Source organism: Amblyraja radiata, chromosome 28, assembly GCF_010909765.2.
Source record: "Amblyraja radiata isolate CabotCenter1 chromosome 28, sAmbRad1.1.pri, whole genome shotgun sequence".
Lineage (NCBI taxonomy): Eukaryota > Metazoa > Chordata > Chondrichthyes > Rajiformes > Rajidae > Amblyraja > Amblyraja radiata.
In genome coordinates this window covers 24,597,252-24,616,955 of record NC_045983.1, presented here as the reverse complement: position 1 = coordinate 24,616,955, position 19,704 = coordinate 24,597,252, and the positions used below count along the sequence as shown (strand labels likewise).

At 41.3% G+C, this 19,704-nt stretch overlaps 1 protein-coding gene across 3 annotated transcripts in view; it reads left to right on the top strand.

The window, feature by feature from the left end:
- The window catches only part of LOC116989006 (eosinophil peroxidase-like), a 69,849-nt gene extending 52,511 nt beyond the window's left edge, over positions 1-17,338 (top strand). For all 3 annotated transcript variants that reach the window (XM_033046117.1, XM_033046119.1, XM_033046118.1), the window contains 10 exons: positions 342-471; positions 1,105-1,311; positions 1,786-2,140; positions 3,979-4,139; positions 6,283-6,538; positions 7,925-8,095; positions 11,015-11,252; positions 12,991-13,196; positions 14,907-15,068; positions 16,326-17,338. In XM_033046117.1, the coding sequence (XP_032902008.1) occupies positions 342-471; positions 1,105-1,311; positions 1,786-2,140; positions 3,979-4,139; positions 6,283-6,538; positions 7,925-8,095; positions 11,015-11,252; positions 12,991-13,196; positions 14,907-15,068; positions 16,326-16,798 (2,359 nt within the window). In that variant the 3' untranslated portion in view covers positions 16,799-17,338. The remainder of the gene's footprint in view (positions 1-341; positions 472-1,104; positions 1,312-1,785; positions 2,141-3,978; positions 4,140-6,282; positions 6,539-7,924; positions 8,096-11,014; positions 11,253-12,990; positions 13,197-14,906; positions 15,069-16,325) is intronic.
- Positions 17,339-19,704: the final 2,366 nt, after the last annotated feature.

Here is a 19,704-nt window from a genome sequence, read left to right as displayed (position 1 = left end):
AATTTTGTAACAGAACAGTAAATTATTGAGTTAAATGAAGGGAAAAGTACTGCAGTAAAATTCAGCAATCATTTGTGAGCCTGACATTCAAATGTTCCATGTAGGAAGGAACTGCAGTGGTGGTTTACACCGAAGATAGACACAAATGTTTCGAGTAACTCAGCGGGGCAGGCAGCATCTCTGGAGAGAATGAATTACGTTTTGGGTTGAGATCCTTCTCCACTTTCCGTCAATGCTGAGCTAAAACAGTACCGGCACTAGTGGGAGCTTGATTAAGATTGATTTACATTGTCAGGCTAAGTGCATTCAGAATGAAAACCCCCCATTTTCCCATTTTACAGGAAGTATCCGCGTCAGGGATCCTCCAACATTCCGCTTGTCCGCTGGCTTCCTGCTCGTTATGAGGATGGGATTTCAATTCCTTTGGGTTGGACTCCAAAGAAACTAATTTCTGGACATCCTCTGCCATTGGTAAGTATTTGCACATTCGATAGAAAGAAGCAAATTCAGAGACACAAGAAACTGCAGAAGCTGGAATCTTGACCAAAACACAACCTGAAGAATGGTCCAGACTGTAATGTCATCTTTCTCTACACTTGCTGGCTGAGCCACTGAGTTTCACCAGGCTTTGAGTTTTGACATTGAATCAGATTCACTATGGTATTGATTTGCTGGTAAATGGACTAACACTTGGGAATCTGGGCCAGATAAGCGGCTGAGTGAGTACAGTGTCCATGCATGGAACCAAGTACATCCCAGTCAGATTGGAATACCGTGAAGCTCTCTTTGTACATCATCAACACAATATCTAACTGCAGACAATCAGCACTGTGCTATTTAGTTGACGACCTCAGATGGAAACATTTCAGGTTTCATTCATTTATGATTCAACGCAATGGAGAAGCAGAATTAAAAGCTCCATCTCACGCTGGGCATCTTTACCAGAGCATTACTTTTCTGAGTAATAATGTTTTCAGGCTGATAATGTCTACATTGTGCTTGTAAATATCAGTGGACTGGAAGTCAATCCATACAAAGGGTCCCGTGTTAGATAAGCCTTGTCTTGATTTCACGCAATGATTGATTTTCCCACATCTTCTCTAGGCCCGAACGGTCTCCAACATAATATTGAAAGTATCTAATGAGAATGTGGTTTCGGATGAAGACTCCAGTCATATACTTATGCAGTGGGGACAGTGGATGGATCATGATATGAGTTTAAGCCCTTTGTCTGGCAGTATCCAAACCTACAGTGGTGGCATTGACTGTGAACGTTCTTGTGTTCAGAGAAATCCTTGTTTTCCAATTAAGGTGAGAGTCCACTCTTTTCTTTCTGGCGTTATGTTTGAGATTTGGTTTTACACCCTGGATTGCACAAAATAATTCCTGGATCATCAATCTGTCCACTCCAGCTGATACATCAACTCCACTACGAGCCAAAGAAGTAAAGAGCTACATCAGAAATGACGGGTGGACAGATTAGTGCCTATTATAAGCCAGCTAACACCTGCCTCAGGTTTTGGGAAGAGCCACGTTAAATAGTTTACCATTTACTAATATGACAGGCAGCACCGTACTCACTTGTAATAAATGTGCACATTGAGCTCATCTGTGGGGGGCTCAGTGTTTAAAGTGATGGTGCCATGTGGTTGAATTTCTACCACGCAACCACGAGACGGAACTAAAACAAAACTATTTTATTCCCAAACTAGTCTAAGTTTAAGCAGCTAACTTTCCCATTTGAGATTAGTTCTTTCTAAATGTGTTCTGAATCTTTCCTGGCAGATACCTCCCGGCGACCCCAAGTTCACAAATTATGAAACATGCATGCCCTTCTTCCGATCAGCTCCTGCTTGTGGCACTGGTCAACTTGGCTCAATCTTTGGAGATGTGAACACTCGTCAGCAAATAAATTCCCTCACCAGTTACATTGATGTCAATGAAGTCTACGGCAGCAGCGACTGTCTGGCCAACAAGCTCAGAAACCTGACCAGTGAAGATGGTCTGATGAAGGTGAACCAGGAATACTCTGACAATGGACGCGAACATCTACCATTTAACTCCATTTCAAGTAACCTTTGTGGCATCATGGGGGAAGCCTGTGCCTCCGGTCCAAATGGTACTCCATGTTTTATTGCTGGTGAGTATCAGCTCCACTTCACATAAGGTCATATGTCCTGTGAAATAGGAGTAGAATTAGGCTATTTGGCCCATCAAGTCTACTCCACCATGGCTGATCTATCTCTCCCTCTTAACCCCATTTTCCTGCCTTCTCCCTAAAATATCTGACACCTGTACTAATCAAGAATGTATCTATCTCTACCTTAAATATATCAACTGACTTGGCCTCCACAGCTTTCTGTGGCAAAATAATCCACAGATTTGCCACCCTCTGACTAAAGGAATTTCTCCTCATCTCCTTCCTAAAAGAACGTCCTTTAATTCTGAGGCTATGACCTCTTGTCCTGGACTCTCCCTCCAGTGAAAATATCCTCTCCACATCCACTCGATCCAAGCCTTTCACTATTCTGTAAGTTTCAATGAGGTCCCCCTCATTCTTCTAAACTCCAGCAAGTACAGGCCCAGTGTCAACAAACGCTCGTCATAGGTTAACATACTCATTCCTGGGATTATTCGTGTAAATCTCCTCTGGACCCTCTCCAGACCCAGCACATCCTTCCTCAGATATGAAGCCCAAAATTGCTCACAATATTCCAAATGCGACCTTACCAGAGCCTCAACATTACATCCCTGTTTTTATATGCATGCCCTCTTGAAATAAATGGCAGCATTGAGTTTGCTTTCTTTACTACAATTTTCAGGTCAGTTCTGTTCACTTCAGTTTAGTTTATTATCACGTGTATCGAGGTACAGTAAAAAGCTTTTGTTGCAAGCCATCCAGTCAGTAGAAAGACAATACATGATTACAATCAAGCCATGTACAGTGTATAAGTACATGATAAGGGAATGACATTCAGTGCAATGTAAAGCTAGCAATGTCCGATCAAGGATAGTCTGGGTGTGACAGATCTGAGAGGAATTTAAGAAAACTATAGTTAAAGTAAGAAATGTTGCTGTAGGAATAGAGATTTAAGAGTGTGGCATGGTCGTTTTCAGTAAATTAAAAGCTATGGCAGTCTTATTGATCTTTTAGTTGTGGTGAAGAATGGTTAATTATGGAATCAAAACTGATAACAAGATTGATATTGAGTCTCAGACCTCACTTCCATTGGACTAATTGCAATGTTGCAGCTTGCTTTCACAAGTTAGATTGAAGAAATGCCATGTTAGTGTCAATTCTTGGACAAATCAGAGCTCATTTGATTCCACAAGATGGAATTCAGTTGTTTCCTGCAATTCCAAGAGCCACCTGATGATAGAAATATCAATGTAATGTAACGATAGTGATATGCAGAAATTCAGATACAGATTAGTTTATTGTCATATGCACCATGGTGATAAAAATTCCTATTCGCTTGAATGACAGTAGATTTTCAGCACTGAATCTAATGACTTTCAGAGCTGGAAATTACTACAATCAGTTTAAAGAAGGATCCAGACCTGAAACGCCACCTATCCATGTGATCCAAAGATGTTGCCAGACCTGCTGAGCTACTCCAGCACTTTGTGTCCTTTAGTGCAAACCAGCATCTGCAATTCATTGTTTCTACAACAGCTCTGGCACTACCATGGACTTATTGTTTATAGCACTAATGGGCTTGTTTTCCTGCATTTCACTGCCTTGTAGAATTTAGGTGTCATTGATGTTCTTGTGTGTGGTCTGAGTTTATATGCCTATGACTTTCTTTACAACAGTTCCTCATTGTACTTGTGCATGTGACAATAAACTTGACTTGATTTGAACATCCTGAGTATTCTGCACACTAGTATCCTTGCTCAGGAATTGGTTTACTGGGTATTTTTCTATCTGTTGTCCTTTGTCATTAACTGTACTAAAATAACGTTTGTCAACCTCAGGTGATGTACGTGTGAATGAACAGTTGGCACTGACGGCTTTTCACACAATGTTTCTACGTGAGCATAATCGCATCGCGAGAGAGCTGAAGAAACTGAACCCACACTGGAGTGGAGAGACCGTGTATCTTGAAGCGAGAAAAATTCTAGGAGCTTTTCAACAGGTAGAGAGAAAATTCACTAGTGATAACATGTTACATTAGTGATGAACTAACATTTTTAATCTCAGCTCCTCAGGTGAACTTGAATTGAATAAATTAATATTATCACACATATATTCATGCTTTTAATTTATTGAAACTCATTTTATGTTTTTAATTAAAAGAGCCTACCTTTGGGAAGAGTTCCTGTCACTTTTCCCATTCTGCATATATTGTGACCACAAATCCACCCTGTGACCAAATCATATAAACATAAGAATGTATGAAATAGGGGCAAGTATGAACTATCTGGTCCTTTCATCCTGTTCCATTATATACGAATATCATGGCTGATCTTCTACCTTTAGTTTACTTTCGAGATACAGCATGGAAACAGGCCTCTTGATCCACCAAGTTCACACCAACTATCGATCACCCATTCACACTAGCTCTATATTATCCCACTTTGTCATCCTCTCTACATATTACGGCCAATTTGCAGAAGGCAATTAACCCAGAAACCCCTGCTTATCTTTGGGATGTGGGTGGAAACCAAAGCACCCGGAGAAAACCCACGCAGTTACCGGGCAAACGTGCAAACCCCACACAGGCAGCATCCGAGGTCAAGATTGAACCCGGGTCTCTGGCATTGTGAGGCAACAGCTCGACCAGCTACATCACTGTTCCACCACTAAAATGCCACTGCAGTGCCATTTCCATGTCATATTCCCCAACTGTACTGAAATCTAATCATTCTAGTTTTCAATGAACTCAACAACTAATCCTCCTAGCCCTCCAGGATAGAGAATTCCAAGGGATCACAACTTTCCATGTGAACAACGTCCTCATTAATTCAGTCCTGAACAAGCCTCTCATTTTTAGTTTGTGACCTCTGGCTCTAAATTCTTCAGCCCTGAGAAACATTGGCTCTGCATCTAACCTGTAAAGCTTTGCAAGCATTCGGGAAGTTTCAAAAACTTCCACTCTCAGTCTTTAAAACTCCAGAGAATGCAAGCCTAACTATAGAGCATAAGCAAATTGGAGAAACAGCACCTCATATTTTGCTTAGGTTGCTTACACCCCAGCGGTATGAACATTGACTTCTCTAACTTCAAATAGCCCTTGCATTCCCTCTCTACCCCCTCCCCTTCCCACCAGTTTTACTGTCCCCAACTACATTCTACCTTTGTCCTGCCCACTCCCCTGACATCAGTCTGAAGTAGGGTCTCGACCCGAAATGTCACCCATTCCTTCTCTCCAGATATTTTGCCTGTCCCACTGAGTTACTCCAGTATTTTGTGTGTTGGAGGTGTCTACCTTAGATTTAAACCAGCACCTGTAGTTCTTTCCAACACATTTTCTTGAATATATGCTCTTCATATTTCACAATCTAGGAACAGTCATTCTGTTCCCTTAACTCCACCAGGGACATGTTATTTCTTTTAGTATCCTGTTAGCTTTATGGTCCCTTAGATTGTGCATAAGACTCCATATTGAGGTCTATGGTCACCACGATCAAAGGAAGAAGATGCAGATGTTAGTGCTCCTCGGTGGCCTAAGAAAAATGAGTCTCACAACAAAATTACTTCACAATTGTACTCACAATTGGGGGCTACATCCAGGTAAATTGGCATTGTGCTAAAGTGCTCGAATTACTAACTAAAGGAATGTGCCGGCAGTGAAGAGGCGAGAATCGTTTTCAATCAATGACTAAAGGAATTGTGAGATCAAGTCAACGAGTAACGACTGACGTGGACTGCAGAGTTTCACTTGTTCAGTGCCTCTGTTCCGGGACAGTCATTGGACACATTGTGAGGCCGATCTGCAGTTTTCCAATTTTAGGATTAGGTTGTATTTGGATGATTTCTTCTCAATAAGCGTAAGGATGGCCCAGAGGAAACACATTTTCCAGGAGGCACATGAACAGAGAAAATTTAATTCCAATTTGTATTACCTCATACTTGCTTTCTGAATCCCATTGCAATCCAGGATCAAAGAGCAACATAGTCTCTCTCAGGAAGGGCAGTGGTGAACTGTTAAAACTCTCTTTCTGGGCTAGCCCCAAAGTAAGAGTGCAGAGATAACCAGGCCTTTTCAGATAGAAAAGCTCAAAACCTAATGCTTTCCAATAGGTTTACTGTTTTGTGAAACTACTTTTTCATTGCAGATAATAAATTTCGAAGAATATCTTCCCCGGATAATTGGACAACAAGGAATAAAGAAATTTATCTCAGAATACGATGGTTATGATGACACTGTCGATTCCAGTATCGCTAATGTTTTTACATCAGGTTTCCGTTTCGGACACACCACTATTCAGCCTTTCATATTTCGCCTTGCTGAAAACTACAATGATCATCCGCAGTTCCCAAGTATCCTCCTGCACCAGACTTTCTTCACTCCCTGGAGACTATTAAAGGAAGGTAGGTAACACACTATAATAATACTGAGTTCAGCATGAACCATTGTAAGGATCCTGAGAGTGGGGTTGGACTTCATGATGCGCAGACATTATCATAGTCATAGAGTCATACAGCGTGGAAACAGGCCCTTTGACCCAACTTGTCTATGGAAACCAATGTGCCCCATCTACACTAGTCCCACCTGCCTGCTTTTGGCTCATATCCCATTAAACCTATCCTATTCATGTACCTGCTTAAATATTTCTTAAACCTGTCTCAACTACCTCCTCTGACATCTCGTTCCATATATCCACCATATTTTGTGTAAAAAGGTAGCCTCTTAGTTTCCTATTAAATTGTCCCCCCTTCATCTTAAACCTATGTCCTCTCATGTTCGATTCCCCTATTCTGGGTAAAAGATTCTGTGCATTTACCCTCTCTATTGCTCTCATGATCTTATGCGTGTCTATAAAATCATCCTCATCCTCCTGTACTCCAAGGAATAAAGTCCAAGCCTGTTCAATCTCTCCCTGTAGCTCAGGCCCTCGAGCCCTGTCAAAATCCTCATCTGCACCCTTTCCAGCTTAATAATACCTTTCCTATGACAAGGTGATCAAAACTGAATATAATTCTCTAAATGTGTATAATGCTCACCATTGTTTTGGCAACTGTAACAACCTCCCAACTTCTATACTCAATAGTCTGACTAATGAAGGTCAATGTGTTGAAAGCATTCTTGACCACCCTATCTACTTGTGATGCCACGTTCAAGGAGCTACAGTATGTACCTGCATTCCTAGATCCATCTTTTCCACAAAACACACCAGAGCCCTGCAATTCACTGTGTAGGTTCTGCTCTGATTAGGCTTCCGAAAAGGCAACACCTCTCATTTCTCTGCATTAAACTCCATTTCTCAGCCCACCTGCCCAACAAATTGCAATTTTTGACAACCATTTTTGCTATCTACAATACAACCCACTTTGGTGTGATCTGCAAACTCACTGCATTTGTAATAACTGGACTCTGGCCGTGATTAAATAAAGAGGAAAGTAGACCTGAAGGTTGTAAGGGCAATTTTTGTTGTTATCTCTGTCTCTGCAGTTGACATAGGAAAGGCAGCACTCCCTTCATTGATCCTGGGGGGAGGGGAGTTTGGGATGGTGCAGCAGCAAGATTCCAGAATCATAGAATACCTGGTCCTGGAACCAAGGGAAAAGTATTCACTCCTTTTTCAAGACTCAACCTTGAAACCCTCTGAGATCATTCTCTTCTTGTTTCTTTGAACATCTGACCAAATGGTGCCCTAAAACCTAGATATCATTCTGAAGCCACGGACTGAGATTAAGTAATGTGAGCAATCATTGATTGGAAAAGAATTACGGAAGTACTTTTTGTTGTTTGTGCAGGTGGAGTCGATCCAATTATTCGAGGATTGGTGGGTCGTCGCGCAAAACTGCAGGTACCGACCAAGTTGTTAAATGATGAACTGCGGGAGAAATTGTTTGAGGTGACCTCACATTTAGCACTGGACCTGGGTGCACTAAATCTGCAGCGTTCTCGTGATCATGGACTAGCAGGTAAGAGGATGGCAAACAGGATGTTGAATATAACTCTGAAAGAGTTACGTTAACTCTGTCAGTTTAACCAAAAATGAACTGGAAATCATATCATCATGAAGTCAATGGGAAAATATTGGAAGCTGATTAGAAATAATGCAGAAAGGTAGCTGTGAATCTTCATCTTCAGTCTTGTGCAATAGAGAGTAACAGTAGCTGAGAAGTTTGTGGGTACGGCTTTTAATCATTGAGTTTCCAGAAATGTATTAGAATTACACCGCTGGGTATCTCATATATTGTCTTTGGTCAGATAGCTGATAGATCAATTTCAATTCTAGAAAACATTCACTGGAAGTGCATAACATAAAGTTATCATCAAAGATTGCAGAACTGGGATTAGTAGCTGCGTATTTGGGAGTAGTCATCCCGGCATCTCTAACAAAACTACTAGGGATTACTTATGAAGAAATGATTTTAAATGAGGAATTAATTCACATTTCTCCAAGTAAACTCACTCGGGATAACAGATAACTACTATTCAATGAGACTTCATTGTTTGGGAAACCTTACAGATATTTACTTGACATGTGTAATGGAAACCACCTTGATATTAACTATTTACGAGAAGATTATTTGGAGTAAATTAATATGGGCATTTTCTAATGAGCACACAAGAGCAAATACATTTTTTTACCAATAACAATAATAATAATAATAATAATAATAATAAACTTTATTACGGATGCAAGGTCCAGACAAGGGGCAACATTACATTAAAAATGCATTGCATATCAAATATCATAAATATATATAAAATCATGGTATATCACATAAAAACATCATAATTTATATTTAACAAAAACCCACAATACTTATGTTAAAAATCCAGATTAAAAGATGATCAATGTCCTACAACGAGACAACGATACCAGTGTCTCCACAACTGGGATTCGTAGCGTGTAGTGCTAACCCTTATGTTTGTCAAGGCCACAATAAGCACATTTTTAGAGTCATTTATCCTGCAAATGAATTTATACATGTGGTGTCTTAGGATAGCTTCTAAAGTACTGACTCCTGCAGCCACAAACATATTACTGGCACTACACCATCTAGGTTGCCTTAGCAGTGTTCTCATGGCATCGTTATATGCCACCTTTAGTCTCTGCATACTTGTCTTTAAATAGTTCGACCACAGGTGCGCAGTGTAGAGGGGTGTGCAGTATGCTCTAAATAGCAACAACTTCACCACATCTGCACACGCACCAAATTTACGCAAGAGGATATTTGCCTGTACATACAGCATGCGTCGTTGCCTATAAATATCATCATCATCTGTAATTTGTTCTGTAATAATATGCCCTAGATATTTTATTTTATTACAGACACTAAGATTGTTGTCAGACAATTTAAAAACAGGATATTTTAGGCATTTATCCTCTTTGGTTCTACAGACCATAACAGCACTCTTACTAGCAATAGTTCAAATGGGCAGCGTTTTTCAGATTTAAATTTAAAGAAGCTCATACTGGGAATAGCTAGTGAGATTATATTTACCAGACCCATGTATCAAAAGATACTTACTGGGGACCACCTGACTAAGAGATAGAAAAAAGGAACTTTAGATGCCAGGGTAAAACAAAAGGACACAAAGTGCTGGATAGGAGACGTTTCAGGTTGGGATTCTTCTTCAATTTGACACAAAACGTCACCCCTCCATGTTCTCCAAAGATCCTGCTTCACCCATTGAGTTACTCCAGCACTTTGTGTCCTTATCTGACTAAGAGGCTTGGATTTTGCAGTCATTAAATATATTTGTAATACATCATGCAAAAACACTGAGAGCTTCAGAATATTTTGTATCTAAATCGTTCTTGTCAATTCACAGATTAGTGATGTTTACAGCAGGTGAAGGGTACAAGGGTGTTCCCTATCAAGAAGTATTACTGGAGTCAAATTCTACATTTCAAGTCAAGTCAAGTTTATTTGTCACATTTAACTGTGCCTGAAGTCGTTGCCTAATTTGCTCTGATGGTTTTATTGTGATCTTTGTCACAAATATTTAGCAGTCTGCCATTTGCAAGGCCCAAATCAAGAATAATAACATACTTTCTAGTTGTCTGAATGAGTGTAGCTCAAATAGCAATCAGGGTGCTTGATACAAGCCAGTAGAAAGCAGTCCACTTCATCACCCACCGTAAATATTCATTCCCTCCAACAATGGTGCACTACTGTCTACAAATGCCCTGGAGGCAGATAGCTCATCCCAAACCTACAACTCCTGTCACCAAGAAGTTCAATAAATCCATAGGTTGACCATCAATTGAAGGTTCCCTTCCAAGTGCCACAGCAACTTGACTGAAGTATATGTGTTTCTTCATCATCACTGCTCCTAAATCATGGACCTTCCTCTCTGCAGCATTGTGACAAATCCTTCACCCGAAGAACTGCTATGCTTCTGGGTGGCTCATCATTACCTTTTGAGGGCTCTTGAGATGGACAAATGTCAGAGAAGTCCAAAACAAACAACTAAATTAAAATAAATGTCTGACAATGTGCTTAACGAGGGCATTGTCTTGCTATTAAGCAATTTGTAAAAGATTGCTTTTTACTCTCAAACTTCAAGGGGATGTCAACATGTTGGGCTGGGATGGTTTGTGCTGTGCAATATGTGTTATTAGGCTCGGGCAAAGCCTCCAGACAGTGAAACAATGTGTTCATTTCCTGCCACATTTTTTGCAAGTTAAGAGTAGACAAAATAAAGAAGGAGCATCACTATTGATGCAGTAGATTGTGCTTGATTCCTTCAGAAAGACTTTGTCAGACCCAGAAGCAGATCACCAACCAATGGTTCCCAGCTCGAGATATTTTTGTGCTGATAATGTTTTTGTTCAAATGCAAATGCCATAGATGAGCTGACAGGCTTTTTACTGAATTTTGCAGGTTACAATGCATGGCGCAAGTTCTGTGGACTTTCACAACCAAAAAGCCCGCTCCAACTTGCTCGTGTTCTCAAAGATGCCAGCCTAGCAAAGAAATTCTTCAAACTCTATGGAACTCCGGATAATATTGACTTGTGGGTGGGGGCCATCTCTGAACCCCGCGTAGAAGGTGCAAAGGTCGGCCCTTTGTTAGTCTGCTTGTTAGGACAGCAATTTGCGAAACTGAGAAATGGAGACAGGTAATTGTGATATTAGCATGATCGAAGCATCTCAACACATTTGTTTTACACTTCACAAACAAGCCACCAAAAAATCCAAAAACTCAAACTGCTTTTAACAATCCAGCCAATCCAACTATCTTACTCTTCGCTCTACCTAGTGCTGTTTTGACTGTATTCATATATAGCATTATCTGATTGATTGGGGCGTAGTGGTGGCTATCCCTCGAAGTCGAGGATGATGGTCTACGTTCTGTTGTTTTTATGGACTTTATGGACTTATCAGTCCAATCCTGGTTTTGAAAGTTCTTCAAAGCCAGGATTGATCGATTGGTAGCATGCGGACAAAAGCTTTCCCCTGTATTTCATTACACGTGACCTGCCAACCAAGGATGTGATGATTCCTGGATGAAGAAGATTTGAAAGTTTGGGAAGAGAATATTCAGATTTGTTTTCTTTTATGATTGTACACAAAACTGAGAAGACCAATTCATTGGTACATTCCTCTTCATTGACAAATCCATGTGTTATATCTGCCAAACCCTTCCGCAAACACTCAAGGAAGCTCAAAAACGGTAACCTTGAAATCATCATACTAGGCTACCACCCATTTCCACTCAAATGCTGCATGCTCTCTTCGAGTAGACCAAGTTCTGTGGACTTTATTGTTTTATTCAAGTGGGAGCCTCACAACCAGATATGTATTGGGCCACTGATTTTACAGAGTGCTCTAATGTAATTTCCAGTGTGGTGTGGTTCACCTAATCATACCACAAATTCATGCAGCAACGATCGGTGATAGTTGGAGAAAAGAAAATCACTAGACAATGAAATGTTAATTTGTACAACATTGAGGGCATCATTGAGTTTATTTTGGCTGCCAAAACCCAGCCAGTCCTGTCTATCCCATTCCCACATTTACTTTCTTCCATTTGATTGTCTCTCATCTGCCATCTACTCCACTTTTTTTCTCCTGCCGCCCACCTACACAAAGGATAATTTATAGCATTAAAAAAAAATACCAATCAGTATATCTTTGAAATGTGGGCAAAACATCTGATCACTCAGGGGGGAAACTTCGGTCACAGAAAGCACTTGCCAATATCACGTAGAGAGGTCGGAACTGAACCAAAGTTGCTGGAGTTGTGAGGCAACCTCTCTTTATGAACCATTATGAACCCATCACTCAGTCATTGCAAACACCCATGCTCCCCGCTCCCCAGCCTCCCTCCTCTCTCTGTCTTTCCCAATGACAGGAGTGATAATGATGTGAGACAAAAAAAGGAAGAATGCTATCCAGTTCTGTACAGTGAATACAGTCCCAGACAGATCTCCAGAAAGGTCAAATCTCTTATTTTATCTTTGTGCAAATTCTGTGAGGTATACTCAAAGGTGGAAATTTAAATATAATCTGCCTTAAAGAGCAGTGGAAGCAGAAATCTTCATCACAATTGAAACATTACGGGATAAACACAAAGTGTGGCAGCTTGTAAGGCCCTGAATCATGAGCTGAGAAGAGGCATAAGTGTAAATAGTATTTTTGAGTGACATACAGTAAATGCAATGGACAGAAAGGCTTCCTTCTGGGTATAGGTTAATAAAAATTGTATGATCCCACCCCACTGACTTTTTACCTGTATACAACTGTTACACTCGGGTTCAATGAATCTGGATATACTGGAACCTCTGTAGTCAACTGGTTCAATCTGATCTGTGTACATCAGAGATTTAACAATGTCATTTTTCCTTTGTTCTTCAGCCACTGGTGGGAAAATAGAGGAGTATTTACCATTAGTCAGCGCCAGTCTCTTCCTGAAATCTCCCTGGCCAGGATCATCTGCGATAACACTGGCATACAGCTTGTTCCTCGGGATCCCTTTAGATTCCAGTCCTTTCCAAAAGGATTTGTAAACTGCACCGAGATACCAGCGGTAGACCTGAGTGCCTGGAGGGAGGATCCACAAGGTACAGTATCTGAGGGCAGGGTACAACCTTCTTAAGATTAACAACAGTTCCTGTACATTTGGGTATAAAACCATCTAAATCTACTGCCTTAAAAGTATACGGCATGAAGCTTTGATTGAACTGTTGACTGAATGCTGAATTGCTGTGATTCAGAAATGTTCATTTTCTGCTGAAATTTGCTCTCTTTGCTTTAGCCATTCAAGGACAGCAATGCAAGGACTGGGAGAGTTAAGAAAAGCCTTTGCAAACAATGAATTAAGGCTTTACCTTAAGAATACCAATACATCTTCTCATGCAACTATTCACTTCTATCTTCACCCAATCCCAAAAGTTAATCCAATTGACTCATAAAGTTATTTGTGCCCTGATAAGTGGCCATGGAAAGGCGTATTGGGCAGATGGAATTCAGATGGGGTTTGGTTTGGGGAGCAGAGGGAACAGAGGCTGGTAGGTGGTAATTCAGTCCAACCCTTTCTCCCAGGGTAGAAATATCAAGGGCGAGAGAGCAGGGCCTAAGGGTAAGAGGGATAAAGTTTATTTATAGAATGTTTTTTTACTCATGTGCTGCCTGGGCTAGTGGTGCAGGCATTTAAGAAGCTTTTAAATAGGCACATGTATGTGCAGGTAATGGAGGAATATGGATCATGTGCAGATAGATGAGATGTTTATCATGCCATTGTTCATTGTGGGCCAAAGGGCCTGTTCCTGTGCTGTACTTATCTATGTTTTATATTCTATCTACCTGTCATCAGCTTCCATTTATCAACTGTCAGCCTTCATTCCGCTCTCTACATACTGCTATATACTGGTTACCATTGCTGCTCCTTCTCTGTCCTGATGCAAGGTCTTGACCCAAAATGGCAACTTACCTCCTTTGCCTCTGCAGATGCCGCTTGACCAGTTGAGTTCTTCCAGCACCTTGTCTCTCTTCTATAATCAAATAGATTAGGGTTCTCATGAAAGTAGACAGAAATGCTGGAGAAACTCAGCTGGTGAGGCAGCATCTATGGAGCGAAGGAATATGTGACATTTCGGGTCAAGACCCTTCTTCAGACTGATGTGGGGGTGGGGGGGCGGGAAGAAGAAAGGAAGAGGTGGAGACAGTGGGCTATGGAAGAGCTGGGAAGGGGAGGGGAAGGAGGGAGAAAGCAAGGACAACCTGAAATTGGAGAAGCCAATGTTCATACCGCTGGGGTTTAAACTACCCAAGCAAAATATGAGGTGCTGCTCCTCCAATTTGCGGTAGGACTCACTCTGGCCATGGAGGAGGGCCAGGACAGAAAGGTCGGATTCAGAATGGGCGGGGGAGTTGAAGTGCTGAGCCACCGGGAGATCAGGTTGCAAACTGTGCGGCGACGTTGGGCAAAGCGATCGCCAAGCCTGCACTTGGTCTCACCGATGTAACCGTTAAAAGGTGTTCAGGTGGCAATGAATTCCACAGATTCACCACCCTCTGACTAAAGAGATTCCTCCTCCTCTTCTTTCTAAAGGAATGTCCTTCAATTCTGAGGCTATGACCTCTGGTCCCACGAGGGGAAGCATCCTCCCCACATCCACTCAATCCAGGCCTTTTGCTATTCGGTAGTTCATGGATTCGCTTTGCCATTCACCTGCGCTTAGTAGTCTGAGCATCTTGCTGTGATCAAGCAAAACTTCAAATACCACATGGTCGAGAATCTTCTAACCAGTGACTACTCGTTTGATTTACAGTGACTCCGTGCGGCAAGGTCCCCGTTGTGGCTCATGCCCATTTCTCGATCTGTCAATCCTCGGTCAGGTACACGTGTACATCTGGATTTGTGCTTGTGGGAGGGGATACGATAGCATGTCTAAGCAACGGACAGTGGAAGCCTGCACCTCCCAGCTGTATAGGTACGTCTAGAATCTAATATCTCATGAGTTAAATTAGTGGAAATTGAATGAAAGACTGTTGAATATAAATACATGTATATTAATTTCTATCTTCACCATCTATGTACCAATCTCAGTTCACCTGACAAATGCTTATTTTATTGAACTTAACAAAGTGATGAATGCACTTTATCAAATTATCACCCACATTGTGCAACATCCATGTGCTTATTGTTCTTTCCCTTAAACACCTCTTGGAACTGTCTCTGAACTGTAAATCCTATGTCATATTTCATAGTGTGACGTTCCAGTTAAACCCAATCTCCATTTTTTTGTACATCCCAAACACTCAAGACATAAACCCTCAATAAATTATATATTTACCTCATTATTTCCAGAAGCAACGATTTCCATTTGTTTTTCTCCTGCACATTATTTTAGGGCACAATATTCACCAGTTAACTGGAACTCCAATAATATTTATCGTCCCTGCCTCAAACACCAGCTAAAAACTAGAATGACTGGAATGACTGTAGAACCAGTGCCAGCTAAATCCATTCTTGGTCAGCAAGTTCAGCTGGCGCATGGGCAGCCCAGTGGCACAGCGGTAGAACTCACAGCGCCAGAGACCCGGGTTTGATCCTGACTAACGGTGCTGTCTGTGCAGAGTGCATATGTTTTCCCTATGACTGCATAGGTTTTCTCCAGGTGCTTCCTTCCACATTCCAAAGATGTGCAGATTTGTCAGTTAATTGGCTTCTGTAAATCGCTCCTAGTGCATATGATGCAAAACTGGGATGGCATAGAATTAGTATATGGGTCGGCGTGGACTCAGTGGGTCGAAGGCCCTGTTTCCACATGGTATCTCTAAACTAAACTGAACTAAAGATTTCCTGTAATCCAGCATTTCATTCAGCACATTTCTCTGACTTCTGCATTTCAGCTGTTTTGGGCCTGGAAAGTAAGCTAGATCATCCAGGAGAGGCCCAAGGTATAAAAAGCTCATCTCCCAAATCATCAAGATTGAGATGGTTTGACAACCAGTTTGGTCTCAGTCACCAATTTCTTGTTGTGTTAAAACACAAGATCTTAAACGCTCCGTTGCATACTATACGTCAGTCCATTGGATTTTGCAGCAGTGGCCTATCTTGCTCTGCTCTAAGATCGTTGGTTAAAACCTCCCAGGTTTCTTTGCATTGTTATGCTGTAAAGATTATAACACTGTTAAATGAGTCTTAAATCTTAAGTCTGGATAAATATGGTGATCCATTCTTGCAGTTGATGCAGACCCAGTGTGGAGTGAAGCTACAGGTCCGAAAGGAGAGAAAGGTGAACCTGGGGCATTGGGACCTTCAGGATCGATACACCAACAAGTTCAAAAGTCTGCCTTTTCTGTGAATTTTACAAGAAATGGTTTGAAACCAAATATGCCGAGTCAATGTGCAAGTGAGATCTACAATGGCCAGAGTCATTTCAGTTGTCAAACAGGAAAGTTTACTTGTCGTATATCTGGGGCGTATCAATTTTCATATTATTGTTCAACGAGGAACCAAGTAACTGTGTTTCTTAAAAAAAATGGGATTACAGTGATTACTTCAAAGGACTTTGATAGACAATCATTAAATAATTTATCAGGAGGTACCATCCTTCAACTAGCTGTGAATGATAATGTTTGGATAGAAACTGACCCGACAGCAAGAGGCATTATAAATTCCTGTTATTTTCAGGGGCATTTAATCTTTACAGTTTAATAACTTTCCTTTATTCCCAGACAAATATCATGACTTTTACCAGTCAAATGTCAAAATAATATTTTTTTGGTTTATTTTTGAACTGGGTTATCTGGAGCCACTAATGCCACTAATTGAATATTATCAAAACAAAGCTGGCATATGTGCTGTGCCACTGATACATTGATTCATTTACAGGTCTGATCTCAAATGTAACTGCTATTGGAAATTTGGTTTATGTTCTCTTCTGTCTGTAGCCCCAACCTTCACCCAGATTCTACCTCGAGGCAATTTGTGTTTCACTGTACCTTAATTGGCACACGTGACAATAAACTGACCTTTGAATCTTTGAACCTTTACCTCTCTGTTCCCCAGAAATACTTTCTGCCCATCATTCTCTATACCCCGCAACTTTCAGTTCCTAGTGCTCACTGCCTTCTCCTCCCCCACTCTAGACCTCCAAATAAGAACAGAGACGAGGAACCCCTTTTTCTCATAGAGCGTTGTGAGTGTGTGGAATTCTCTGCCTCAGAGGGTGGTGGAGGCAGGTTATCTGGATGCTTTCAAGGGAGAGCTAGATAGGGCTCTTAAAAATAGCGGAGTAAGGGGATATGGGGAGAAGGCAGGAACGGGATACTGATTGGGGATGATCAGCCATGATCACATTAAATGGCGGTGCTAGCTCGAAGAGCCGAATGGCCTACTCCTGCACCTATTGTCTATTGTCTATTGTCTATAATAGTTCCCAACCGCTCTCTGGACCCCTGAACAATTTCTGCCCCTCACTCTCTGTAACCTCTGAGTTTTCCATTGGCATATTCTGTGCATCTCCCTGTATCTGTAAAAGCTCCTACCTCTCTCTCTCTCTGCCTCTTTAATAGCCCTAATTACTCTCTATTTGTGCCACCCCACTCCCATAACAGTTCCTGCATTTTACTCTTTTGGAATCACAGTAATAGTTCTTGCCCCCTCAGTCCCAGATTACCCATTAATAATCATGCATCGTAATGCTGGTGTTACTGTTTGCAAGGTGTTCGAAGTTTCTCAGGGATCTATCCTTCAGTAACTCTGTATTGGTTTCTTCCTTCAGATCAACAATGTTTTTGTTGTTATTTGTAATATTCGCCAGCTCTTGTTGATTGAGATCTATTATTATTGTATCAGTGTGAATATGGGTGAAACTGCAAAATATGTCTAATTCATATTCTGAATGAATGATGATTAAATAAAAAATCGTCCCTACAAGAATGATGGCCACGGGTGTAAAATGGACTGCATGGACTTTAATTTCAATATGTTTATTCTTCTGAAAAAGTAATTGTAATTGTAATTGTAATTCACCTTTAAATAAAGGAATATAAACTGGAAAGGATAAACTGCTATTGGAAATTTGGTTTATTTTAACTTTTTTCTCCAGAAAGACAAAACTGTCTACAGGGAAAAGTCTAGCCAATTCCACAAAATAGTGACACCACATATTCATTTCAGGTGGCACATTCTCAACACGTTTATTTGGTTCCTTGGAGTCGTGAGCAGTCAGAGAGATAGGGTGATGTAGCCCTACTGCATGTAGTGCTGTATCTCAAAGTTCTTTTGATCTGAATTAGATCGTAGCCTCCAGGATTGTCTGTGTGGAGTTTGCACGTTCTCCCAGTGAATGCTCTATTTTCAACCCATACCCCAAGGATATGCTGGCTAATCGGTTAATTGGTTCACCTGGGCTGATTAGTTGGAGGTGAATCGAGGGGTGTTAATCAGAATGTGAGAGAGGATAGGTTTGAGGGAACTAAGTGGGAATACCTTTGTTCTGAAAGTTGGCAGAGATTCGACAGGCTGAATGGCCTCCATCTACGTCATAAGGGGACATGAGAACACATAAGTACATGAGCTTACTTCTCCTGATCTACTGCAGCATCACATCAATGAGCCCGAGTAAAGTTAGCTGCAGTTAGACTTCACATAAAGGAAAATGAATGTGGCTGTTGGGAATCAATTATCCTGGCCCTGGGGGGTCGGGTACTTTTCGGCGCCAATGTTTCGGCTCCTCCGTTTATAATATCTGTACTCATCAGAACCCTAACCCTAACCCTAACCCTGACCCTAACACCCCGAAACCCTAACCCTAACACCCCAAAAAGGCGAAACGGCGGTGCCTAAACAGCGGCGCCGAATGGTACCATTCCGGGCCCTGGGACCTTACTGCAAGAGTCCCTCGAGTAGTTTCCCAGGCACAACTACCTTCAGACTGCTTCATCAAATGCCTTTCTACCACCTCAAGATCAAAAGTTGTGATGTTTGAATTCAATTTCAATTTTCTGTCTTTTTGCTGCTGCAATTTGTCAACTCCGTGATTCAGGCCGACAAGCGGCAAACAATGTTCTCAGCACACAAATACTAGGCAATGGCAACTGACATCAAGAAAGAATCCTTCCTCCCATTGATATTCAGCGTAATTAATCATAAATAAACCCCACCAACATCGTTGCCACCACCATCGACCAGAAATTTGATCAAAGCAGCCACACAAAGGCAATGATTAAAAGGGCCAGGCAGATAGTAATTACTTTAATAGCTAGTGACTCATCTTCCAACTCCTCGAGGCCTTTCCATAATCCACAATTGTGAGTGTGATGATTCATTGAATGTTCTCCAATGATTTGGATAAGCGCAGTCTCTGGACAACTAAAACTATGTTATTAAATCCCTACCCCTGACTTTGAATATTCATTCCCCCCCACCAACACTCCAAGATCATAAGTGTAATGTGATGCAAAAATTTGGCAAGGTTTCTTTGAAAACATCAAACAATCGTCAGTGTCACTACAGATAATTATTGTTCAATAGACTCAATTGCTTATAATCTCCTCTGTTCCACCCAAGGAACACCCTTGGAAATAGGTTTGCCTGGCAAGTGTATCGTAGCATCT